At 40.7% G+C, this 27,989-nt stretch overlaps 1 protein-coding gene across 6 annotated transcripts in view; it reads right to left on the bottom strand.

Annotated features, from left to right (window-relative positions):
- The window catches only part of CAPRIN2 (caprin family member 2), a 30,331-nt gene extending 13,327 nt beyond the window's left edge, over positions 1-17,004 (bottom strand). For 4 of the 6 annotated variants that reach the window (XM_054387014.1, XM_054387015.1, XM_054387017.1 and 1 more), the window contains exons 1-9: positions 16,744-17,004; positions 14,803-14,865; positions 11,645-11,731; positions 8,969-9,207; positions 8,075-8,157; positions 6,138-6,302; positions 5,596-5,639; positions 3,602-4,249; positions 3,404-3,511 (exon numbers count right to left, since the gene is read on the bottom strand). In XM_054387014.1, the coding sequence (XP_054242989.1) occupies positions 3,404-3,511; positions 3,602-4,249; positions 5,596-5,639; positions 6,138-6,302; positions 8,075-8,157; positions 8,969-9,207; positions 11,645-11,731; positions 14,803-14,865; positions 16,744-16,992 (1,686 nt within the window). In that variant the 5' untranslated portion in view covers positions 16,993-17,004. The remainder of the gene's footprint in view (positions 1-3,403; positions 3,512-3,601; positions 4,250-5,595; positions 5,640-6,137; positions 6,303-8,074; positions 8,158-8,968; positions 9,208-11,644; positions 11,732-14,802; positions 14,866-16,743) is intronic. The other 2 variants (XM_054387012.1, XM_054387013.1) reach the window with 1 other exon arrangement.
- Between the last annotated feature and the right edge of the window lie 10,985 nt (positions 17,005-27,989).

Genomic DNA, 27,989 nt, shown 5'->3' with positions numbered 1-27,989 from the left:
GACAACATATAATTAAATAACATTGAATTTCAGTGGGTTATAGATTAAGTTACTAGGAATCTGTGTCTTCCTGTCCATCGTTTTATCAGCCTTCACTATCAAGCAGACAACCTTAAAACACTTCATGTCACAGTAAATCCATTATGAGTCAAACATTTACTACAACACAGGTACACTACCAAATTGTGTCTATATGTTTGCAAATAGATAACAGAAGCTTTTCACCTTTAAGTCACCTAATCAGATCAAGCCTGGTAGTGACTAAGTTAAGGTGGTCCACTAGCTACATCAGTTAAACCTGTATATTAAATAAGTAAAAACAGCCTCAAGAGCATGGAAGCAGAAGAGACTGGAGTGTTTCACTTGTGATTGCAAAGACACAATCTTCTGTATGATTTTACAATTTGGCATCCTCATCTCCTTCCCCAGATCATGCTCAGGGGATTTTGCTGGTTGCATTTTTTTTACTTCAACAAGAAGGAAAAGTGTACATCAGAGCTTTAAGCCAAGTTTGAAAGTCTCCATTCTGTAGAACCTCCTGTTTTCTGCATATATTAAAACACTATCCAAAAAGTAGGTATACTTAAGTTACCTCACTGATTTGCCATTTTGCTGGTGCTTAGGTGTTCAGATCTTGAGTATTTAAATGCAATACAAAGCATACACAAAAAATATCAGGAAGTTAAAACTATTTCAGATTTCATGCCTTTTCAAAACAGCAGGTTCCTACTTAAGATTTGTTCAGCCAAGTTTTCTTTCTAACCTACATTTGATGCTGTTTCTAGAAATCATTGCAAGCTGATCACAGTTTACTGATCTATTAATCCAGCTCAAACTCACATGCAGAGACTATTTAACATCAGTGGTTCAAGCAACATCCAGGTTAAAGCTTTACATAGCATTGATGAGTTTAGGGTCTAATTTGTTATAACAATGTTTCTGAAACCTAACTTGTACATTCAGCAAAAACTTTTGATGCATGTCCAGCAAACTAACTGAAAATGGAGTTGAAATACCTAGAATTTAAGGCCTGTTAAACCACTGCAAGTGAACACTAGAGTGACAGTATACTAGGTATTCCTGTTAATGCTTGATTTTTATTTTTAGGAAACCACAGGTCTCCTTATACATAACACTACTAACACAATTCAATTGCCTCATACTAGAAAAAAATCCATTCTGTGATACAGGATCTCAATTTCCCTTTGGATTTAACTGCAGAATACTAAATGAGCTGGAATGGTAATATCTAAGCAGTAATCACAACAGTTATCACCAGCCGTGTCATACAGACATGCAATTAACATTTGCTTACTACTCAGAGCAGTATTCACAGTATGAATTAAACGGCACTGGATGACAGCACAAGCCAAACTTGCTTTCACATGGTCTAACCAAGTTTGCTGGCTCACAATTTGCACAGATGTTTAACTAAAATAGTTTAATAGGCCTGTGTATCAGCTCACTCTACTTAGGCTCAACTTCTTAGGTATGGCATCTTATAGTACATTAAGTTAAATAAGCATATTTTAAGATCTCAAAATTTAGCACTTTTTTCAAAGATCTGAGCTCCAACAATTACTTTAATGAGTAAAGAAATATTAATTTCAGCTCTGGAAAGCAGCAGCAGTGACATAGACCTTTTATATACCATGCCTGAATCCCCACACAAGGTCATTTATAGGATCCATTTCATTCCTGCGGGAATCTACTATAGCACTGCATTTCCTATTCTTTCTTCATATAAGCAAAGGCAAGAAAATTTTATTATCAAAAAACTTTAATATGATTTTAATTGTTCTTTATATGTACCTCACAAGTCAAAGATATCTTCATTTTTAGAAAAAATGGTTATGGAAACTAGATTGACAGTAGAGCATTTTCTACTCATACAATATACTTTTGATATTAGGATTTGTCAATAGCTACTAAGCCAAGGTAAAGCCAGCTGGTATTTCACTCTGATCTACCCAAATCTACCCAAATACTTCAGAAATATGCTTTGTTTACTTAATTCAGCAATCCATCTTAACCAGCCTCACACTCCGACATTTTACTGACATGCACACGTGCACATTACTATGAAGATTCCTAGGCAGTTTAAACATTCCTTGAACTGACTGGAGACCCTCCTTTTTCCTTACTGCATCAAATAACTGTCCATCACATAAGCCATCCATCTCTCTATCCCACATAAAAAGGCCTCATATCATCAGGAAGCATGTTGCATTTAAGTTTTAAGGTATTACAACACCATAAATTCCAAGGCACCTTAAAGTGTGAGACTATTCCAATATTTAGGTCAGTTACAGTAAGACTATGCATAGTTGGGTGCACAACACCTACTTGTGCTCAGAGTTACTTAGTGAGGCAACCAGGTTTTGTACCTGTACCACCACCACCAGGGGACACCAGATTTTACTCAGTTTGAGTGCAGATGAATCAAGCTGAAACACCTTAATCCCATTTTGTTACCCAGTGCTGCATGTTACATACTCTTTTAACTTCATTTTCAACCTTCTGTTTGCGGTCCCGCCTCTAGGCGCAAGAAGATCCATTTTTCAGTTATGTCAAGTCTACTGACAAGACTTAAGCTTAATTGTTAGCTATAAGTGATATGGAATTAACTGATTTCTGCTTTCCTGCAGAAACAAGATAGCAGTGCTGCCAGCATTATGTACAAGAGAACTGTTCAATTGCCCATATTTTCTTATTGCAGTCTAACTGTAAACACTGCACTTAACATGATGGCAGACAAAATTCAGTTATCCAAAATTGTTGCTACCTGAGCACACCCAGGTAAGAAGGCAATGTAGCTAGACTAGCAGTCTGCTCAGCTGTAAGCCCTGCAATAGCTTTCGTTTTACATTTCTATAACCAACTGTGCTATTGTTAGACTTTCCAGGCAGCAGTATGGTTTATGCATTCATCTGGAAATACATATTTAAGCCCCTGTACAGTTGGTATTGCTTGATCTAGATGTTAGATATCTCTTGAATCAGCAACTATTTTAATCAAAAGCCTAAAAAAATTACTGAAGTGCTATTTGCATGCAGCCACTTGATAAAGTATTTGATCCCTGGATGAGTCATACCTGCTTTGTACTGATAACAGCAGACAGCACCAATAGCTAGGGATGAACTAAGTTAATTCTTCTGTCTTATGCATAAAGCAGATATTCAAGCCTCAAAAACGGCAAATACTCTGACGTAAAAACCAAATCAGACTGTCTTGCTGTTCAGACTTTAGCTGCCAGAATTATTTCTCCCATGAACGAATGGGATAGGAGTCTAAATATAGGCCTAAAAAATGCACCTTATAAAGCCTCTGCTAATAGGTAGCTTTAGTCCAGTACACTAGTATCAAAAGCTTATGACAGGTAATACTACATATGCCAACTCACTTCTTTGGGTTCCATATCAAACTTCTTTGGGCCCATCTGTTCCTTTGGCCCAACACTTGCAGCTCCCCAGGACTTTGGAGGGTTCTGTAACTGCTGTGATGACACTTGCTGCTGCCTGTCAGCTTTTTCCCAAGCCTCTCGAGTCTCCTGCTTGTTTTGTTCTGGCTCCTCCCTAACATGTGCAGCCCAAGGCTTCACAGGTTCCTGCTTCTTTTGCTCTGGTTCTTCCCTAACAGGCATTTCCCATGATTTCATAGGTTCTGGCTTCTTTTGTTCTGGTTGCTCCCTAGCTTGGGTTACCCAAGGTTTTGGAGATTCCTGCTTTTGTTCTGGTTCTTCCTTAACTTTGGTTACCCAAGGTTTTGGGGACTCCTGCTTTTTCTGGTCCTGCTCTTCCCTAGCCTTTGCTACCCATGGCTTAGATGGTTCCTGTTTCTTCTGGTCCTGCTCTTCCCTACCCTTTGCTACCCAAGGTTTGGGAGACTCCCGCTCCTCTCGGACACGTGCTACCCAGGCCTTCGGACCTTCTTGCTTCTTCTGTTCTTCCTCCTGAACACGACTCTCCCAGGACTTCGTAGACTCACGTTTCTGTTCCTCCTCTTTAGCACGAGCTTCCCAAGACTTTGGAGAATCTGGTCTTTTTGGTTCTTGCTGTCTAACACGAGCTTCCCAAGGCTTTAAGGTCTCTTGTTTCTGCTTCTGCTCCTGCTCTTCAATGTCAACAAGCATTTCCCAGGACTTTGGAGATTCTTGCTTCCTAGCACACTCAGCTTCCCAAGATTTGGGCTCTTCTGGCTTCTTCTTGATAGAGTATTCTGCTTCAGGCAAATAACGCCTGTTGAGAAACTATATAGACCAGAGAAACTTAATGGCTCCCAAGAAAACATTTTGCAACTACAGTTCAGGACAGTTAAGTTAGGTCACCTAGCTACTGAAAACTTCTGACTAAAAGCAGAGCCTAGACAGTTTAAGCACTAGCCACAGAGACTATGTGGACAGCCATGGCTTTATCCTACAACACTGCAGACTCTCTCTGCATGCCACAGAAGCATGAAACAGTCCTGAACAGCACAGGTGAAACATACTTGAGCTGAGAATCTATTACCCTTATCCTCAATGCTAACTGGTGTTCCTAGACAGTGACAATATCAAACTGAACTGTGATTTTTATAATGGTAGCTCTCCTCCTAAGCATCTAAAATGCTGTGGTACTATATTAGTAGACAACCCCCTAAAACAACCAGCACCACTTCCCCTAAATTCTTTGACCCAGTAACCAAGTGCAACCCTCATTCTTAATGGAGCTTAAATACTAAAAAGTCAGATTTAGATTCAGTACCACTGGACTTCTGCAACTCCAGGCTGTTTTACTATCGTAGTAAGTCTGAGGGTTCAGTGAGGATGTCCTGAAGTTTTCCTGAGTTACCACTTTGTCATGAACAGGAAGTAAATATATGCAGTGAAGAATGTACAAGGCTCACTGTCTGAGATGCTTTTCCTGACAAGTCATCAGAAAAGCTTTAGGGTCAAGTAATTACCAGTAGATTACAAAAACTTTCTAGAGTACATCTTCTAGTGGGATACCTGGGAAATTAGGATTCAGCTTTCTAAGAACTAGTATTTCTACTTACAAAAGAACATCCCTCTCTACCTTTTGAACCAAGTCAGATAGTTTAAGATATTGCCAGCTGAAACTTGAGTACTTAACTCAGCCTGAAGGGCTGTTGAAACAGGTCTACACACTCCTGTGCACACAAATCTCTTGGCATCCCTATTTTTCTGACAAATCAGACAAAACCTACATCATTCTCAACCTCACCAATATCAAGTCTGCAGCAATAAGCTTATCTTTTTAGAGTCAGCTTTAGTAGATGTGTATTTTCTCTACCCCAAAGCACACAAAAGATCAGTGTTTTTCCAGCTCTACCAGCTTTTGTTTATTCAGGGAAGTGCCAGAGCATTAAAGTACTATACTACTTCATGTAACCCTGCACAACTTTTCCCAGAATACCCCAGAGAAGCCATAAATTTGGCGCTAGAATAGAAATGCAACCAATGTTTCTTACATAAAGCAACACCTAAGTTGCCACTCAGACTCCCTTTTCAAATTTAAAATAGGGCTGTGAAAGTGCAGTTGTGTTTCTGATAAATCACAATACTAAGGGAAAGCAATTAGCAGGTGAGTATCTTACCTCCTGTGGCTGTATTTCAGACTTCATAAGGTCCATAATGGATTCTAGAGAAAGGATGTTAATTTGTTTCAACTGATGAAATGCAAAGACAGATGAAACAGTAGCAAGTCTTTAATTCTATTTAAATGGCAGTACCAATTGCTAGACCTAGCATTCTGAAAGCTCAGCTTGTTGTTCAACATGCTATTTTTAGACAAGCTTTTATTTTCCGATTTGGTTTTACATTTGCAGAAGTTTAGAGCTAAACATGAAACATTTTGTGGCATCTGTAAGTTGGTTTTTGTAATATCTAACATTTCCTACACCAGACAATCCTCACATCTTGCTCAGAAAGCAAAAACATCCTATCACTCTGAATTGGATTTGTTTCTACAATATTAGCCAGAATACAGCTGCAAGCCTCAGAGGTTCCTTTTTAGTTACTGCATCACAAGTAAGCTGCAGCACAGGATTACATTTAGCATCAAGCTATGCAAAGTCAATGCTCAGCTCAAGTTTATCCCAACATTATGATATAGAAATTGAACCCTGTAATATTTCACCTGGTTCTTTGACAGAGTCTCCTTTTGACATCTGTCTTGTTCTTTCAGATTTTCTATTTTCTGCTTCTTCCAATTCTTTTACTGGCACAGTGGTACGAGGAGTTGGAATACTTTCAAAGTAGCCAGAGTCTAGAAGTTTGGATAACAGGTCCTTCATGTGTTTATCTGAAGAGTAAAAATCCATGAAATTAAGATATGAAAGTTTGAAATTAAGGGATAGTCAGATCACAGATAAAGACTCCTTATTTCTACCATTTAGATAAATTTCTCCAAGTTCACCCATCTTACTGGATTACAGCAATAAAATATTATAGTGAATGCTTTTAAATGCTTTTTATGTTGCGGCTGAAAATATCTTTGCAATCCACAGGAACAATCGCCACTTATTTTTAAATGTACACAGGGTAAACATTGAGCCACCATGTCTCCCAAATGCTTTGAGTAAAGCATGTTGTGCAGACTGCAGTATAAATAGAGCCAAACAAAGTCATTATGTAACTGCCTCACACGATCCTCTTACCAGCAGTAGGATGGTGTGGAAAGAAAAATTTGGGAATTGCAACAATAAGCAAAGAGGGAGAAGGCAAGAAACTGTTTCAGACTGAACTTCATCCTCCACAGTTTAGGAAGAATCAAAGCTGACATGATTAATGCAACACTCAACTGTGTGACTAAGCAGCACTGTCCTCTCTCCTTTACACAGAAAAGGACAGCTTAGAGAGCAAGAGCTTAGAAGTAGCAGTGATACTAGAAATTGTTTTGGAGGAGCTAGAGACAGGGCAGTCTTGAGAACAGGAAAGAGTCAGTGAAAGATGACTCCTATCAGGTGACAACTACATGAACAAGAAGAGCAGCTAGAATTTAATATGGATATTAAAAAAAATTGCCTCAACACAACAAACGCTGGTAAGATGTAACAGCTTTATCTCAACATTAGCTTGCATACAAAAGGATGCAAAATTGACACTGAGACAGAGATGACAAAAGAGCCACAGAACGTGTTTAGATGATAGCCAAAAAGTTTGGAGTCCAAGATAACTAGGCAACTATCAATTCATGTCAACAGAGACAAGGCTAGAGCAATACAAGGTCAGCTTGTGCTTTGTCCAGAATTATGAGAAGAGTTAACACTTTGGTTTCAGTTTAACTTTCTGTATGGTGAAATTAGATAAGGTACTAGTACTCTGGTCTAACAGTTTCATACATATTGTCAATGACAAATGCACACAGCCATTACAAGATCAGAGTAAAAGGGACAAGCAAGGTCTGCTTGCCATAGGCAAGACACTACAACTCAAATAAGGACAGTTACCTCACAAGCAAGTTCCAAACGGAAAAAATGTTTGTTAGTTTCAAAACCCCTGGTTGTAAACCAAGCCACAGACAAAAGAACATACAGTCCCAGCTTTTAGTATGCTTGAAAAGTTAGGATACTTGCAACAGGTCGAAGTGTACAATGTACATGATTAGAGGTCACAACAGGCTTCATTAATGACTATCCTTCCTTAGTGTAGTATCCGGCACTGTAGTCAGACAGATATGAGCCTGGAATTCCTGCAAATAGAATCTCCAGAGCTGTGGGATCTTCAGCCTAGGGCCAACAAGACTGTAACATCAGCATACTCTGCTAAGCATTTCATGACGGGGAACGGTGTTCCAATCTTCTCCAATTTGCAAACAACTATCCAAAAAGTTTCCCACTGCTGCTTCTGCAAGGTATTCATGCACTATTTTTCAAAAAGGTGCCAGTATATTGGTAGAAGGATTGAGCTGCACTTAAACAGAACTTAGAACAAACAGCAGTTCATCCTTGGGTAACTGAGTTACACAGTGCTTACAAGTGCTTGATTTAGTAGCTTCCCACGTACATTCATCAGTTTTAAGATGTTTAAACAGCATGCAAATTCTAGATCTAAGTTTTTTCCTTAGATACTCACACGTTGTTCCCACCACAGGTTTCTCACTTCCTTCTAGAAGGTCCCAGAAGTAGAGAGATGATTGTTCCATCTGGTCTTCAACACTAAAACACATGACAGTTTTACCAGGTAGATTAAGTGTTGCAGTATCCCAATACCATTCCTTAAGACACTGATTAATGTTTAGCCTTCCAAGTGAAAGCTTTATACAGAGTGAATCCTAAACCCGTTAGCCACTACTGAAGCAATTCATCTGTACCTGTACATTAAATAATCTAGCAAATAACCTTTTGTTGATAATTAAGACAGATGAGAGAGCCTAGCACTATCCCACAAGATAGGGAAGCATTATGCTTTCTGTGGAAGTGTAATGAGAATAAGCTAGTTATCTGTCTAGGATGACTCCCATTGTGTAGCTTTTAATAAGCAGATACTCTTTAGAAACTTATTGAAGAGCAAAGATTAGGCAAGTTAACATATGACGAGTGATTAGAAGTTTTAGGAATTTAAGTCACGTTCCTTACATTTCTCTGGAATAAAGAAACATCAGGAACATCATATGACTGGACTATAGAACAGTTCTCCTGTTCATTGCACTTTTTTTCACTTTATGAAGCAGCATACCACCAGTGTCCCTGCTTACAACGTTATCGGACTATATTCCCCCAGCCCTACATGGAGACAATGGCAGGGTTTGTATGTCGCTCACACAACTGAGGCTGTAATTATTGTAGCTTTCCTTTAATGCTCAGTGAGGTAAATCTGCCACATTCCTAGTCTCAGACTGAGAAGTGTACTGTACAGAATTTTAATTAGTATCCCAAAAGATAGTGTATCAAGATATGGCACTGTCAAACACCAGACATCTACCACAATGAAAGGAGCATACCAATTAGCCAAAACTCCTGAACTTACCTCAAGTTCTCATTTCTCTCTGGACATGTTAGTTTTGCAAATTTTATGAGGTAGTCTAGTTCTTTAGAAGGCAAGTATATTGCACCATTCACACCACCTTTGAAATCTTTCTGAACATGCTCTTGAGTGAAGTTCTGCAGCACATACTGGACTTGAAGTATTGTACGCAGTTTTTTCTTCTCTGCTTCAAGCTTCAGTAGAGTCTCTCTTCGCTGAGCCTTTCTCTGTGCTTTCAGCAGCTATTTCAGTACATGAATTCAACAGTTAAACAATGGTTTACTAACAGGATTCTAAGGTAAAACATCACATTCTAGTATTGATCATCCCACGTTCAAACTACTGATTTTGGTAGGATAACAGAAGTTCCTAATTCTCTTCAGATATGCAAGACCTTTCAAGTACCTCCTCTGGAAAAGCTACTGATTTACCTACTCATTTTCTATACATGAAGCTTTTAGTCAAACTGGATACTGGTAGCTTCACTTGTGATATGCCTGTATAATGTTTAGATACTGATTATGCCTGCTGGTTGCTTTGTTACAGCATTCACAACTGAATATAAGGAATTGATACAATTGATACCAATGCATAAATCCAAGCCTAGCTGCCCTTTAACATTTATCACATGAAGTTAGCAATGCAGAAGTTGCCTCATTTCTCCTAGAGAAAAAAAACTGTCTCTTCACTTTTGAATAGTCCAATTTAAATGATACAGCAGAATGCTACTGTTCTGTTGGCATAAGACTGAAGCACTCATTAAACAAACAAGTCACAGAACATACACAACCATCATGCATTTGAGGAGGTTTCTCATCATGTACTAACAGATTTAAGCAGAAGCTAGCTAAGTGTAGAATTTCAAATGCTTCAGTATGAAGTTTCTTTTCAAGATCTATGAAAACTTAGGTTTCTAGAATGCGCTGTAAAGGATATAAGGTTGTTGTCATGGCCCTCTGTGTTCCATCAACAGGCATTGGCTATAGAATCCATACCAGTAGAAGTAGAGCCAAGGTAAAAACAAAGCAGGTTAGCCTTTAACTACAGCTTGAATAATAAACATGAACTTGTAGAAATGAATGCTAGATTACCAAAAACACCTACAAAAAGGTACATTGGCTCACATTTCTGATTTTCTGAACAGCTACACAGAGGAAATGAGTAGGAAGCAATCCAAATTTTGATATTCAGTTCCTATGTGCAACCTACAATAACTGATGCAGCAAAGCAGCAACACTGCTGAAAAGAGGCTCTTAAATCTCCGCTCAGTGTTTTGAGAGATTTACTGTACTACCTGGAATTGCTACATATGAGAAAAGCTTCTCTAGCAAAATTGTTTGGGTTTCAGTCAACACTGAGGCAAGCCATTTCACTAGTCCTTAAGCTTTCTGTAAGAGGCACATAAATAATGTCAGAGCAGTGACTAATCATATTTAACATCCACAGTACTACCATGGATCAGATGTTTTCATAAGGATACTATTTGCTTGAGCCAAGAGACCAGTTTCTCCAATGAAAATACTTGCTTATAGAAAAATAACGTTTGTAGTCCTTTAAATACTGAATAAAGGTCTAAATAAAGCACTACATTGCCATAATTAGGGACAACTACAGCATACTATGTGGCAAACTCCACAAGTGAAATTTTGGGAGCTGCACTTCTCACAGAAGCCAGAATGATTTAACCCCAGCACTCTCCCTCACTGGAAACTTCAAAACATTGTTTGGACAGAACCTTAGCATGCCATTCAGAACAAAGGCTACATTCAATCAAGAGCAGATTCCTTGCAGCCTTGTGCAGTCAGGTCTTGAACAGATCCAGGGACAGATTTTACTACTTCTCTAGCCTGCTCTAGTGTTCAATTATCCTCAGATTGACCATTTCCCTCCTAGGTAGCTGGAACCTACTATTTCAATTTGCTATCATTCCTTCTATCACATCTCAGCAAAAAGCCTGACTCCATGCTTTAAGTAATCTCTTTGGCATTTGAAGACTAATATTTCATCTCCTGCCAAGCCTTCACTTCACCAGGCCCAATAAGCCCAGCTCCTCCAGGCTCTCCTCACAGGTCTCCTTTTCCAGGCCCCATGCATTCAGAGGCCCACCACTGGACTCCCTGAAGTTAATCTACAGCTTTTGTGTAGAGATTGACCAGAAACAGACATCTGGATAGTAAATAGCAAATACTCAGCTCTTAGTCTTCTGATCCTCAGTCTAACTCTAGCCTTCAGTGCTCCAGGAGTACACTCAATTTACTTTGCCTGACACACACAAGGATCTACATGTCCTTTCCAGTAGAGCAGCTTCCCCACTAGATTGCAGCTGTGCAAGTGAAGAGTCCACCTCCAGCACAGGCCACCAGAAAGATGGCTAACCATTTCGAACATAAGTAAACCGGAGGCATCTCAAGCACAGCTGAGTTCCAATGACTCAGTTCACTTAAGCACGAGTGCTTATAGGGGTACAAAGTGAGTAACTACTGCAGAGGTCAGTGGTACACAACTGTCAACATTTACTCTGCTCTACTCAACTCCAGTTTAAAGCATATTATCCCCTAAGTTCTAAGATAGAAACTTCCTAGTATTCTTCATATTGGCATAGAAGTGCAGTCATTAGAAAAATAGCAAAACCTTCTCCCTATACTGTCATAAGGTAACCACAGAGTGTTTTATACTTACATCTTGGCTAAGTCCTGAAAAAGTCTTCTGAAGCTCCTTGGCAAATTCCAAGTTGTGTACTACTTCATCATACTTCTCTACTGCCTCCTACAAAGAAATAAGATTATAAAGTATTTTTCATGCTTAAGACTAAAGGTTGCACCTCAATCCCCTTGTACTTAAATGCTCATTCAGAACTAGTGATTTAGTGCATACTTCTCTGAAACTAAACTTTTTAAAAGATACTATGTCTCTAACTGGTACTTGACATTTAGTCATGAATATCAGTCACCCATGACTATCAGATACAGTACAAAGCCATTTCATACCACTGCACAGACATCCTACAAGTCTGTACTAGACTTTCTAAGCAAGAACTTTCACAATACTTGGTATACTGATGGTTGAAAAAGGAAAGCCTGAATACCAGTTATTTAATTTTCTTGTGTTCCCATAGCTCTCAGCAGACCTCAGCTACTTAAAATTAGACACTGATATGAAAGCCTGAAAGAAATACAGGTGACAGAAGTTAAGCATAGATCTTTTACCTTCATGCTTAGCTGAATGGCTTTACAAATAATTTGTACAAACTTCAGAAACCAGAAGATAAATCATACTTTCAGAAGAAAAGTCTTTAAAATTTAGTTTCCACAACAAAGCACTGTTCCTGTATTCACTAATGGCTTTAACCAACACTGTACTAGCCAGTCTTCAAAAAGACTAAGTAGATTAATTGCATTTTAATATACCCTATTTTTAATGAGTTACTCCTCACTAAGGAGCCAGTTAATTTTTATGGCTCCTTAACAGCCCTGAAGATAGCAAAATGCTCTAACTGAGACATGCTACCTTTATCCTTGTACAATAAGGCATGCCTGGGAAGTAACAAGTTAAGTTTAACTTCAGTTGTTCACGTGCTTTATACTTAGTTTGGTTTATGCTCAGGACATGATACTGTAATTTTTTTAGAATGGGTCTGTCAGTCTGAAATAAAGCCCTTCCAAAGCAGTGTTAGCCTTGATAAGCGTTTCATTAGTCCAGTGACAAAAGTTTAATCTACAATCCAAATAAGATCCAGGACACATGCAAATTTCACATGTTCCTAGACAACTGGAAAGCAAATTACATATTTGTTCAGTTACTTATATTCACTTAATTTCGGCACACTAGGCCTTCGACAACACAAAACTTTAAAGCACTCATCTGGTAGTTAGTTGTACTAACAATTTATCAAGCAGCTTTTAAGGACTAACTAGCAAGTTTGCTTAGCACTTGAGAGAATAACCTCCAAGACCCTAATTCCCACACATTTGAGGAACACTCACAACTTAACAACTTACTAGACAGATTGCAGGAATTGTGCTTTTAATATTCCAGATCCCTGAGGAAAACTCCCTAACTGAAAACATCAAGAACAGTTAACTACTGCTCTAATGACAAGCTGTAACTCAGCCTGCAGGAAAGCAATAATTACTAATTAGCAGCAAGCTGGAGGGACAGTACTGAGGACAGTATTCAGCTTGCAGAACAGTACAAGGTTGCCAGCAAGATATTTTAGCTTGCTGGAAGCTCCTCATTTTTAAACATGTTTCTTACAGTAAGGCTCACACAGCAGCTCTGGCAGCCATGCACCATAATTACAGTTTAATCCAAATTCCTTGCAAAACAAGTTCATCACCAGATGTGCACTTTTTTCCTCTGTGAGAAGCAGTGAAAAAATATAGATGACACCATTACATCAGTTAGACAGAGTTGCAGTTAGGTTTCTTTAAGCAAGCATCTAAACCATCAAGCTTGGCTCTAGCTCCAGTCACCAGGTCCCAGTACTTGAGTATACATGTGCAATTTGCATCTGAAAGGTACAAATGCATATTTTTATATCTTAGCCAACAAAACTGGGGGCTTGACTAGATCAGTTAAAATACTGACTCAATACTTGCTTCTATCAAGCTTCCATGGAATACTCTTCAATAGTCTCACTTGTTAATTATGGAAGAAAACAGACTGTATTTAACACCCATGATGTAAACTCAAGGCTCTTGCCCACCTGATTTCAGATTAAGTTTAGAGGAACTAAAAGGTCATCCTCCTCTAAACATTCAGATTTAATTTGCTTCTGCACTTGAGACAGTAAAAGACATCAGATTTTGTAGTTCTGAATGATCATTCACTCTAATAGGTCTACTGTGCTTTTAAGTAGCAAGTTATTTCCCCTCCCATTTATGTAAAGTTCTCACAAATTACTCAGAGTAAGGACATAGTATTTGTGTTCTCATAGTACTGCACTGCAATAAAGCTAACAGTCAACTAAGTATTTTTCCAAGTCATTCATTAGCACAATCAGCACTACCACTGAAGCATCAGCACCTTTTGCAACACTATCATTCTTCAGTATGTGTGAAGTACATTTTAAAAATGTGAATCCTGCCTGACCAGGGCAATGAACTCTTAGGATTGTGACACTGCTACTCAGATGTGCTTAAGAAGCAATAGCTCTCATGTTACAATAACTTGGTTTCAGTTCTAGAATTCATTCTAGCCCAAGACAGAAAAAAAGCCAGAACCACTGTTTTTAACATCAAGCAAATTTAAGCTAGCTCCACAAAGTGTTGTGTGGTGATCTTGCAGTCTGTTATTCCAAGCTCTAGCATCCTTAGGTACAAAATAGACATTGTTCTAACAGCATCTGACAGTATTCCCAGCCATCTAATGGTAGCACTAGGAGGAAAAGAGAGTATTCCCAGCTAAATCAGTAACTCATAGATACTTTCTTACATTAAGGTAGCCTTCATATCCCATGCAAGTTAGATCAGCATCAGCTGTCAATTTAATAGCTACTTATGAGCAGCCACCAGGCAATTTGAACATCTACTAATAAAGTCTTGGTTTGGATCCTAACTCTGCAATACCACACAGATAAGCAGCAAACAAATAAACCATCAAGAAACGAAGATGCAGGTGCACTTCAGTACATATGAAGACTAAGCGATACAAAGCTTGTGGGCTCACCGTTCCATTTAATTATCAATAATTTGTCCATTTGGTTTTGTGAAAAATGCCACTGCAAGGCTTCAGGCATGACTTCAGCAAAAACTATACCACCACCTCCTTCAGCAACTATCCCTTCTGACATGTTTGAAGCTTTAGAGGCTACCTGCTCCTGCATAAAGGAAACTTACCAGCTGGTCTTGATTAAGGGCTTCTCCCTTCTTCAAGCGATCTTTGTAGTCTTCCAGTTTAAGCTGCAGAAAAATCCAAAGTAATTTAATATTGATTTCTGTCTAATGTGGTGTATGGAGTACAAGTGAAATAACATTCTTTCTGTATAGAACATGAATTTGACTACTTCCCATTTTCAGGAGAAAAGAAAATCTAAAGTTTTGCTACGCCTTTGATTTGGTGATCTCAGACTCCAGAACTATCTACTTCCCTTTTGTATATTGACCTTTCAGTTTGCACTTTTTACCTTTATTTAAAGAATACTAATGCATTGACCTTACATCTTTAAGAAGCTCCAAACAAATCCAGCCTCCTTATTTTATATTAGACTTTTCAAACTTTTAAAAGTCAATGCTGGAATTCAGTTATCTTATCCTTGAATAATCTTACTTCATTTTCCAGAGCATGTCTTTCAAAATCTGGCTTCAGTTGTGTCATCAAGATTTTATAGTATTATTTTCCTAAGGACAGTAATTTACTTCCTTGTGAAGGAAGTTTTATAATATATTGAAACAGTCTTTAAACTATACAAAACTGTTACATATTACAAGATTCTTTACACACCCAGGGAAAAGAAAGGGACATGGACTTGAATACTATTGCATTTGGGTATCTCCCCACATCAGATTTTAAAGACAGTCCTTATAGGACCCAAGGCCTAGGAATACTTTTTACTCATTTCAATCTCACTTTAAGTAGCTGGTGACATCATATTGTCACTCATGTGAAAATCATATATACTTGAGAAATGCCCAACAATAAGCTTCCTTGGACAGAATTAAAATATAACACAAAGTTAGTGAATCACACACAGGAAATATACTTGTCTGACATTCAAAATTACAGCATGATGCATGACATGAGACAGCAGTAATACTGCATCTCCTGCAGGAGGATCAAGTCTCCTAGCCACATGGCTAGAAGTCTGATCTACTCCCTCTCCTTACCTGAGGGCATAACACAAAGCTTTTCAGATATTTAGAGAAGCAAAATTTATTCATACAATTGCTTTACCTGCAATCCTGATCCAGTATCGAAAGCAGTAGCACAATTAGGTTTTTTATCTTACAGAAAATAGCATTTTCTAAATTAAAATTCATAAATAGCCTCATTCACCTGCCAATCAACTGAAGCCTTAGAATGCAAAATCCTGATTAGCTATAGCCACAATTTTTTAGAGTTCTTATTAGCACTGTTCTGTCATTCCCCCCTTCCCCCCTCTCCCCCCCACTTGAAAAGCCTAGTTCAAAGCAAGAGAACATGCTTCGGAGACTCTGTATAAAAGCTTTCTAATGAATAACATTTGTCTATGTTTAAAATAGGGAAATCAGAGATGCATGCAAAGTGAAGAGCCATACATAGTTAATATAATTTGATATTTTCATGAGTCAGAGAACCCTGTTCTAATTTCCAATTTTACATGCATTTCTACATCCTAATCGTAGATGCATGTAATCAATAGAAGAAACATGAAGATTTCTGCAAGACTATAAGCCATCTCCAAATCAGCACCAACTTAGTTCTGAACTGTTTCAGTCTATTAGAGAAGCATCCTCCAGTTCTGAGCAGCATATAATTGCTTTTGCTAACTATTGGGCATGTACTGCAAAGCCAGTAACTGAGAGCAAGCTTCTAGTTAGCTGCATTCCTCATTCTCTGAAACAATGTTATTGTCACACAATGTCAAATGCAAATAGCTCATTTCAGAACAGTACTATACAAAGGTTATAAATTATAACAAAAAAAAAGAGCAAATTCATATTTAGGTCCTTCCACTGGTTATTAAAAAAAGAACCTTCCTGATTACTCTCTCTATGCACACACATACCAACCAAAACAGGCACAGAGTTTCACAATAAGCAGCTTAAATATGTGCAATAATAACAAAAAAAAAAAGTCACCTTCTTTTTCTCGATGTTCCTGATCTTGTGTTTGAGGCAGATAAGCCCATTATCAATGTAAGTCTCATATGCCTGAGAAGGAGAGGCAGCTGAGTTCAGTGCAGACTGCAGGGGACTGGAGGGAAGCTGGCTCTCCCCAGATGGGTTCACCTGCTGCTTGGTCGCCTTCATGCTCTTATCCTTCCCTTCCTCTGACAGGCCTGAAGGTGATGATGGGTTACAGAAAGGGGCTTGGGAAAGCTGCACCATTGAAATGGATGGAGCTGCAAAGAAACTCCTTTTATTTAGCTCTCTCTCACCCTCCCCTTCCTTTTTTAAAGTTACATCTTTTCTTATCACACATTCAAAACACATAGCCACAACATTGAGCCCTGGTAAGAATTTATCAGTCTTTTGCTCTTCTCCCTGCCTTTTCAAAACATCTATAGCAGGAATTTCAAAGCAAGGCAAGTTTTGTATTGTTCAAGTCTCACCACTCATCCAGACAGCAGAAATCCTTTACATAGGCAGAATTAGAACAGGGGATGATTCCAGAAGCCCAATATAGTGTCCATATAAGACCAGGCAGGTTTCCTGCACACATCACCCACAAGGGAAAAAACTGCAAGCAAGCAATTGCAAATCATGCCACCAGCCTCGCATCCAGGATGTGGCCTGAATGAAGATGCAGAAGTGGCATGCCTGAAGGGATAGGCCCTCTTCTTCTCTGCCCCATTAAATCAGCTTTACCCTTTCACGACCTTTGCAGCAAGCCAGCCAAGAATTTAAACTAAGAATACTTCAACTGAAAAAGTGAAGACAGGAAAAAATTTCTTTATAAAGCAAGTAGCACACTCAGTTACAGCAGCATCACTCTTCACAAGGAGGTTTCTGCCCGCACCCATCCAAAAGATGTCCCTGTGCCATGGCAAGGCACTGGCTTTGATAGACTTTAACCTTGAACAGAGGCTTTCTCTAAGCGCTGCTCCACCACCCTCATCTTCAACTACTTACTCAAACCTGCTCCTGGAAAGCAGTGACACTACATTTCTGCCTCCCTGCCTGCCTGCCAGGGAGGCCTGCGGCATATGACCCCAGGCAGGTACCTGCGGCCCACGGCGAGGGAGGTGAAGGGCCGATGAGGAGAAATCCCGCATTTCGCCGGGACGCCCGCTCAGCCTCTGCCGCGGTCCCCACCAGCGGACAGGGAGGTGCCTCTGCACCCCACCGCGCCGGCTCCGAGGCTCGCCGAGAGGGGAACCCGGCGTCAGCCCTTCATCGCGCTCTTGCCAGGGACGGCGAAGAAGCACCTCCTAGGGAGGGCACGGCCGCCGCCACCCCCAGAGCAAGACAAAGAAGAAGGGATGAGAGAGAGCAGCATAAGATTCCCTCCTGCCGACGTCGCCGTCTCGGGTATTCACCTCCTCCTCCTGCGCCTGTTCGCCTTGCTGCTGCTGCGGCAGCAGCCGGGCTGCACAAGGCGACAGCCGCTGTTCCCACCTCCTCACTCACCTCGATGCCCACACACGCTCAAACCCACCCCACTGCCCGCCCCCCGCCTCATATAGCGGCGGCGGGACGGGGCGGGCCCGCGTGGAGGCCACGGCCCGCCTCCCAGTGGCCGGCGCTGCCGCACCTGCCCGCCCTCCTTCCCGCCTTTCTCCCCGCCCCGCCTCATGTGACGGCGTGCGGGTGGCAACCTAGACCCGTCAGTCAGTCAGTCATTCAGCGGGGGTGGGGCAGGTCTCGGCGCTTACTAGGGTTCCCCCATGGGTAACTGGCTTTAGGAGTGGAGGGGTCAAGCTATCTGGCAGCACCTGGTGCGCCTCCACAGACTTGCGTGGGCAGGACGCCCAAGTGGCGGCCCTGGCATGAAGTGGGGAACCTGGCGTCCTGGGAGAGTACACCAGCCACCAGCGTCGTAGGGAACGGAACGTGTTGCTTTCTACAACTAGCTGAAAAGAAGTTGTACACAGGTGGAGGTAGGTTTCTTCTCCCAGGCAACTAGTGACAGAAGTTGGTCTCTTCTCCCAGTGACAGAACTTCCTCCCCAGGCTGCGCCAGGGGAAGTTTAGGCTCGAGGTGAGGAGAAAGTTCTTCACAGAAAGAGTAATTGGCCAGTGGAATGTGCTGCCCAGGGAGGTGGTGGAGTCACCGTCCCTGGAGGTGTTCAAAAACAGATTGGATGTGGCACTTGGAGCCATGGTTTAGTTGTCAGGTGGTGGTAGATATTAGGTAATAGGTTGGACTTGATGATCTCTCAGGTCTTTTCCAACCTGGTTGATTCTGTGGTTCTGTCTTCTGTAAATGCAAACCAGTTGTCTAAACGCTCAATAATTAGTAAAGCCCGTAAGTCTGTTGATCATGCACAACAAAGTAATCACAAATTTTTATTAACTTCTAATAATGGCATTAGCACTGCACAAGATATCAAAGGTTGGAAGAATAGGGAAAATGGACCTTCCAAAGCCCAGAAGGTCTTCCAAGCTGAAGCATTTTCTGTGTTTCACTTTTTGTGGCCATTACCTCAAAAAGCATAAATGATACAGCAAGTTTGGAAGAATTCTGAAAGTTATGAAAATAAGAAGCATTTTGAAAGAGACAAAAATGAGTCAGTAAGGAAGGACTGCAAAAAGGTTTTACAGAACACAAAATATGCTTCTGTAGTACACAGGATGGATAAGAGAACTGTAGAGGAAGGACTGATATAAAAGAGATTGCATTTAAAAATAAAACCTAAACAATAGGGAGAATGCACAGATTATTGCAGAATCGGATTCAGCCTTATGGAACCACCTGTAGCATCCATAATCTTTATTTTTCTTAAAGCCCTCACTCCTAGAATGAGGTCACTCTGGGGCAAATTTTCATGACTGAGAAGAAAGGCCAATGAATAAGAAATGGTTCGTGTCTATAGGATAAGCACCATAGAAAAGTCCTTCCTGTAGATTTGTTCTTTGTGTGGTTTTGATCAAAGCTAGTGGGCTAAGTCCTTTCAAAGTAATTATAAAATGAATGATCAATTTATGCATATATTAATAAGTCATAATTAATGAGGAGATACCTGGGACTATTCTATAAATCACAATTGCAGCTCACAACTACTTTCAAGTGCACTTTCACAACAAAGAAATTATATGAAAGAGGAAAAATTTGAAAGGAAGTCTCATACAAGCCAAATCCATTTTTAAAATCAAAGGCCATTTGAACTTCATTTTAAAACAAATACAGAATAACTGCTTGTGATTGATGCTGAATACATTTAAAGTATATGAGTGGTCTCTCGACTACTTTAAAGAGAACTATTAATGTGGCAAGGTCAAGCCCATCAAAGTTAGGAAAAGCCAAGATTAAGTTCAGCCTACACTAATTAGTTTCATGCCATTGTGCAGATCTATTGTGAGATCAACTCTGAGCAGATGAACATAGGTTATCAGAGTTTCACCACACACTGATCATAAGCACAGATTTGTAGATGCTCAGCATTTCCAGTCTGGGGATCTCTACCTTTGACTCCAGGATCAGAATGTGATTGCACACTGAAGAAAAACACACTGATTCCGCTTTCTCCCCTCCTATTTAAACTGCCCTGATTTTTTTGCAGTCCCATCATTTTATGCCACTCTCCTTTTTCTTGCATTCCTGTTTTCACTCCTGAAGCCTAGGAGCAGTCTTTGCCCTGGTCTGCATGTTGTCCAAATCACATGCTCCTCTGAGAAGCAGTATTTACTTTGCATACAATTCTAACCTTTTGCCCAACCACTTCCGCACCTGATTCTTCATCCAGCCTACCGTAACCCTTCCTAATCCCAGTGGAATTCAGTGTCAGCCTGCCTCCCTCCAACTAGAGTGAGCCAACCCCCCCCAGCCAGTTGTGGTGAAGACTGAGGCTAGATTCTCACTTTCATTCCCTGCCATCCCTTTCATTATTGTATTGTGAAATTCCAGAAAAGAAATGGATGTGTAGAATAAGATCGGATCTTTGTTAACTTCAGGAGAGAAAAACATACAGTAAATGTGTTGCAAAGATTATACAGTGATGGACTAGAGAAGTCTGTGTCAGTCATAGTTACACCCAGTTTATTGGAAGAACCTGGAAGATTTTAGGAAGTAGGTTGCTGGAAGGCTATGCTATGCTGCAAGGAGTTTTTTCACATGTATATACCTTGTGGCTACTTGTCAGCTGTTCAGAACTCAAAGCTGAGGAGCCCAATGAAAGGTTACTTAATGCAGTGTCTGTCATTGCCTTACACAAGCTGCTGCACACCACAGTGATTTCTAACTTCTGCGAACGCAAAAAAGTACATTATGCTGTGAGGGCTGTCCTCATCTTCAGGATGGGAATCACACATCTACATTTTCTGTTTCTCCTACTGAGCACATGGGCAAGAAGATACTTAACTCATATGCAGAGGGCATAAAAGGAAGGAAAATAATATATGGGACAGAAGAGCAGTCTGAGTGATAGACTATTGGGGAAACCTTGCATATTTGATGTTAAAATATTAGCATGCTTGTAAAATTAGGCACTGTAAGGTTAGCAAATAGTAGAAGGGAAAGATTAAAAAAATATGTAAAATAGCAAGTTGAACTGACTAGATGCCTTCTCAACCTTCCAAACAGCCTGCCCCTTTGAGTATACAGAGGAAGAAGTTGCTGTTCCTTTGCATTGCAGTCATTAGAAGCATTTGCTTTGATGTGTGTGTGAGTCTGGACAGTGGGGCTCTTCACATTTGGTAGATGGAGAAGAAATGGGAGTATTTCTGAGTGAGGCATTTTATGTGATTACTGTGTTGCCAGTCCAGCAAAGCGTGGGCTTAAGTGCACAAGAAATTAATCGACTCAAATTTAATTTCAAACACCTTTATTTTGGTGAATTTTTCATTTCTTTACATTTTGTTAAAGTATACTGTTTAGCTAATAAGTGGTTTGTTAGGGTCACGTTAATCATTTCAGCAAATACTGTAAGTGCAAATTTCAGAGAGAGCTCAGATAATTTTATCCTGCACCTTTTATGGAAATTTCATGTTTGTCTGGAAGTTTCCCATCATGGGAGAGCACGCTTGTGGTGACAGGCAGTAAGTATCCTGATGATGGAGGGAAGTTAAACTATTTTTTTTCATCATCTGTTGATTAGTTTTATCATGTTTCCTTTTCTATTCATCCTACAAATATTCCATTGTCCTTAGGACATAACACCTGTGTCCAAAATTTCTTAATGGGTACTTCTTCTTTCTAATAGCCTCAGGCTACCTGCTTCCCTTCTTCATTAGACAATTACACAATATGAAGTGTGTAGCATGCAGCTGAAGTGTTGCAAGGGAAAGGATGTCTTGAACTCATTATTTGGAGAGATATGTAACAATGAGCTATTTGTGATGCTGTTGGAATAACATATGAAAAAAATTAAGTGGGACTGACTTTGCCATTTTGCATGTGATAATAGAGAGTTTAAAAGCAATGTCTTACAACATTATGAAGTTGATTGAAATTATTACACATTTATTTTCTAACTCATACATTAATAAAAGAGATGTGACTGCGATTTCTAAGTAGATAATAGAGAACAGTGAACTAACACACATGCTTTAAAACTGTGATTTGTTGCATAGTCATGAGGCTTGTTACTTGCACATTCAATTTCCTGTGAATACTTTTATCCCAGTGAATGATTGTTAAATGAATGTACTGAAAACCAATTGTTTTTTATTTTACTTTTATTGCTACCTAGATACAAAGGCAGGTTTGTTGACCATTAGTTTTCAACTAACTTGAAACTTTAAATGAATTTACAGCTTACAACAGATGACAGAAGGACAGTTCTAAAACCAGAAATCTCATTTGCCTTTGTGTTGAGTTGCTCATAATAACCAGCGTATTTAAAAGGATGAAATTATGCAGTAGTGATCATCTAATACCCACAAGTAATTAGTAAATTTGTATGTTTGTTTTGTTGTTTGAGTTTTCTTTAATCTAAATATCCTCCAAACTTTTAGAAAACCTGGGGGAAAAAAAAAAACAAATTTTGAAATCTGTAGACATTCCAAGGGGTCCAGAATATCTGAAGTACCAGATAACCCTTCACCATTTAATCTTGCACTGCTGCCAATAGCCCTCACTAACAACCTATTTAACTTACGTTGATTCTAAGAAATTTCCATAAATATTTTAAAGGTCTGTGCTAGACAGTCTAATTCTGCAGATACTTAGAACTGGGTATGTGGGTATGAATCCACCCCCCAAATGGTTAAACATGGAGGCTATGATGTCTTTCCAGATTCAAGTCCTAAATTTGTTAGCTTTAGAGTCACTTGTAAAAAGCAAAACACTGGAAAAGATGGAGCAGAAATGACAGTACAGTGTCGGTCAGTCTTGTGATTACCAAGCCAGAACTGGTATGGGACGTTTTGCATGTGCTGCCATCACTGAGTTTCCCCACCTTCTCCCTCAGTAGCCTCACCTCTGGCAGATAAACCATAACAATTAGCTATTAAGAAGTTTGTGATGACTTCCTAGTCAGTAGCATCTCAAACAATTTGTCTGTTCACCAACAAATGCACCTAAGCCCTAACACAACTGTAAAAGTCAAAATATGCAGTTAGAGTGTACAACCCATTGAGTACCTGTTTTCTATGTTTGCATTGATGTTGTTAATGGAAGTGGTTAACATAAACTGAAATAACTTGATTTCATAACACAGCAAGAATGCCCTTTCAGTGGGAAATATGACTGTTATAACTCTACTGCATTTTTATGTATATTATCCTAGCCCCTGAATAACTCACTCTCTCTGACATGGATGCAATCAAGGACAAAGAAACTAATGAGGAAAGAGAAGGGAAAGACTGAAATCAGAGGGGCAGCCTTAAAGTTACCAAGGGTCCTGTGCACATAAATGTACAACTTATGCTATTGCTGCAATGCAGCAATGGGCCCTGCACGCATAAATAATGATTTACTATCTGTAAATTTTACATGTACATTTGCAGTCACTTTAAAGGCCATTTGTCTTGTCAGTACAGGGCATCATGACGTGAGTGTAAACAGAAATCATATTCTTAGTCTTTCTTTTCAGATATGTGCTCATCTTCAAAGGTTATAAAAAGAGAGAAAAAAGTGAAACAGAAAAACTATTTTCACTTTGTTCCAGTTTAGACAAGAGCAGAGGCGACAGCATAATTTTTGAACTTTCTTCTCACTAGGTTTGGTCAATAATTTGGCAGTAACTGACCAAACCACTCTAAACAAGGAAGCAGACAAGAATTTACACAGTTTAAAATTCCATCTACGTTCTCATTGCAGAATAGAGAGCTAGAAGTGACATCCATGGTCATGGAGTAGGTTCCTCTGCAGCTACAGGCAGCCAGAAAGCATAATCCCTTGTATAAACACTGGCCTTTTATTTTGGCCAAATCCTGGGTACATAATCTCCAAATGAGAGAATTAAGATAAATCTACCTTATGGTTCACAGCTTGCAGACATTGCTGCTTTTAACTGATTTTGAGAAGTCAAATCTGATCTAGCTCCGTATTAGATTGCCAGAATCATCTTCAAACTCTGTGACAGAAATTTCAATCCTCTCTTGGCCCTAAAAGCCAATAAAAGTCTGAATTACACTTTCTGAAAGGATATTAAATAATTTCTACTCGGTTTAAGTTTCTTTTCTGTTTTTCCTGGAGGTTAAAACAAGTCTGGGGAAACTGCACAGGTCACTGCAGATGGAGACTTTGCTCACTGGAGGATATGTGTATCTGCACTGTTATGTCAGTGAATCTCTGCTCGGCTGCATGCCTACACTACAGCCCCACGCTGTCACTGTGCAGCCATCTGCAGCTCACAAGCTTCCCATCTAAAGCCTCAGAGCCAAACATTGCATTGCACAGAGCACTATTCACACAAGCACAAACAATAGCTGAGGGTTAGCTTGTATAAACGATGAGGGGTAATGCAAAGGGGATGGGCTCTTCACTCACCCACCTTCAAAAGAGGGAAAAGTGCCTGCCTAGCGAACAGCCCGTCTCACATGGAAAACTGGTAATATGGATGAGGTGAACTTCCTGCTTCCTGTCTGCTGACAGAGGCCTTCTAGAAGCAAAAGAGACAACTCTATGCTGTTACAGAAGGCATGGAAGAGGTCATGGTTCCTGGTCAGCTCCCTTTCAGGCAGAAGAGGAGCCCTTAGATCATCACTCTGCCAGATGAGGCAGAGTCATCAGGTAGCGATCCACCTCCTAGGTGTCAGAAGGTGTAACAGTCTTGAGATGCAGCATTGCCAATCACTGAGGCATCATGCAGTTTCACAGTTCAAATACTTGGGAACAGACCTGGCAGCAGGGAAGCACATCTAGCATCTTTAGCCCAGCTTCTACGAAAATTGCCCACCATGTACGTGTACAAGCTTGCAGCAGTGCTGGGACTGTGGCCTGTTTTGCTGTGGAGGATGGCCAAGTGGAGCACTCTTCTCACAACCTTGCAGTTCCACTACATACTGAGAACAACAGCACCAGGGGCCAGTATTACTACATAGAGCATGGCTACAGCTCTCACATCATAAAATGGAGCTCCAATAGCAATGAGAAAAGACAGACATAACCATCAACCACTGAAATTCTTTCCCTGCCAAATGATCCTATTAGCAGCAATTCCTCTGCACCTCTTAGAGATTCCAATTATTTCTAGTGGGTCAGATCTTCAACTGGTGCTACCTGCCTTGGATGAGACAATGACACTAATTTACTCCAGCTGATAAGCAAGCCCATACATCTGTATTTTAAGTCTGTGTCATATTCCATGGCTTGATAGCTTGCTAGTTGACTGACATTTACTAGCATGTGTGCTATCTGGGAGGAGTGCAGCCCCTGTGGTGCTTCCATCTCTGCACTCTCCCAGCATCAGAGAAAAGTGTATTAAACTGTGCTCTGCTTCAAGATAAATTACTGTTTTGAGATTTTCTGCAATGATTATTTTCTAGAAATAAACAATCTAACCCTGGGAATAATAAGGGTGCTTCGTATCACTCTGGCAGTGTAATGTTCCTCAAGCTCAATGCCCAGGTAACATATACCCTAAATTCTGTAAACCAGCCAAGAACAGCTGAAATTTCAGGTACCTCCATAGAGCTACTTAACCAGAGTCTCCTTTTTCTTTCTTCCTTTTCATCACATGCTAGTAAACCTCTAGTACTAAAACCCGTCTGATTTTGTCTGTCAAGTTGAAATAAACCCATAATTTTAAAATCATTCATGCTGATGACTGGGGTTCAAAAACAAAAGAATTTTGATCCAAAGAAGAGGGAATCCTTGTGCCTAGCAGGGCTAGAATGGTGCTTTCAGAGTTTCAGCTGTTTTGCTCTTGTTGGTTCTTAAGCAATCATTTAGAAGACAACAAGCAATACCCAAGCAAAGATCTGTCAGGTCTGGAATTTTACTCTCCCTCTCCATAGTGGAGAAACAACCTATCACTTAGTACTCCATCCTTCTGGAATTATAAGCAGCTCCATTTCTATGCAAAACACTAACCTCCTCACCTTAAAGTGTTTTAAAGCCTGTCTCATTATGCCTCAAGCTGCCCTCTCAAAGTGGGAGGTAATGCTAGGAAGGTGGCGAGAAGCTAGAGATAGGATGAGCCCACCACACAGAACAGGTAAAGTTACCCAGATAAAATAGGCAGCCATTTCCTTCCCTGCCACACAAGCTTTTCACAATCTTTTCAGCAGACTGGAAACACCACTCCTTTCCTTACCCCCTCACCATGTTCTAATTCTTAAGATGTAGGAAAGGGATAAAAGACAAAGGCAAGACCAGGCCAGCAGGAGCATGCTCAAAAAGGTATGGTGGCTCTTTGACATGCTTACTGCTACTCCAAACACCTGCACATCAGTCAAGAGTATACAACACTGAGCCTGACTGAACAGTCTCTATCTCTTGGTGTCCAAAATCACGTTGGCTAACTAAAATCAACCTTGATCTGTGCTGAGTGCCATCTAGGCTCATGATGCTTTCTGCTCCCTCTTCACCTCTTAAGAGCTTGGAGCCATGATGATGGTCACAATAAAACTCACATTAGGAACCCCAACCATCATTAAAACAGAATATAAAGAAACAGATAATTAAACTAGAACCTGAACTGTTGCTTTATTCTGCTGATGGCAGGTAAAATCTCTGAGGCAACAAAGATGCAACTCCCATAGCATTGAAGCTGCTGTCAGAGCTTCTTAATAGCCACCACAGGTGTTACATGTAACACCAGCAATATCACCCTCAGCCAGAGCAGAGCCTTTCCTGAGCCAGACTGGTACTCTTGCTTAGACAAGTGCTCTGAAACTCCCTATGGCCAAAGAGGCTCAGATGTTGTCTCTTCCTTGGCCTCTTGCCCAGCTCTGGCCAGCTGCCCCTCTTCAGAGACAGGCCTCACCACATCCACCACTCCCTGCCATGTCCCTTTGGTTTAAGCATACCAAGTGCGTATTCCTCACAAGAAAAAGATTACTTAGATGAAACGCTTTGCAGAGGCACGCTGATCTAAGCAGAACCAGAGCTGCCTGTACCTACGTGATATTCTGCCTGCATTTCCCAATTTCTCTTCTTCAGGGCTTGACACGGGTTCCTGGATGCACTTGTGTGCTTTTCTTAACCTGGTCATCAAGGAAACAGCAGAGGCCAGCTTTCTGCAACTTCCAGCCCCACCTGCCAGATGGTTTGCGTGATTGGCTTCAAACCAGCCCCAGGTGGTCAGAGCCCTGCAAGGGTACGGTTACAAGCCGATTACAAGCCCAGTCGCCAGGTGAAAACATTTTGCAACACTTTTTTGTCCACTCACTTGTAGCTGAGATGGAAAGCAATGAAAGCACGACCAGCCTCACGTGCTCCTGCCCCAGGAGCGAGGGGCACCAGAGAGGAAGAAGAGGTGGTTTAGTCTCATTCTTTTGTGTCTCCAGAGCAGGCAGCCCGTGTCGCATGGACAGCCGAACATTACCGGGGGACTGAGCCTATCGACGCCCGACCTGCTAAGGTGCCATGACCGGGCAAGGAGAACCAGGGGTTGAGCAGGGGACTCCCGCCAGACGTTGCGACTGCCACTCGGGACACGGCGCTGCGGGTAAAACGCCGCGGACAGACAGGCGCTGCCGCACTGCACACGCCCGCCAGCCACTGGCTGCCACCGCCGGACCCTCGCCTCCCGCCCCACACCCCGGCGGCTCCCGGCCGCGTCGGGCCGGGCCCGGCCCAGCGCCGCCTCGCGGAGGCCTGGAGCAACCGGGCCGGGC

Source organism: Indicator indicator, chromosome 14 (assembly GCF_027791375.1).
Source record: "Indicator indicator isolate 239-I01 chromosome 14, UM_Iind_1.1, whole genome shotgun sequence".
In the NCBI taxonomy this organism is placed as follows: Eukaryota; Metazoa; Chordata; class Aves; order Piciformes; family Indicatoridae; genus Indicator; species Indicator indicator.
The sequence above is the reverse complement of the archived record's forward strand: the minus strand, read 5'-3'. Positions and strand labels throughout refer to the sequence as shown.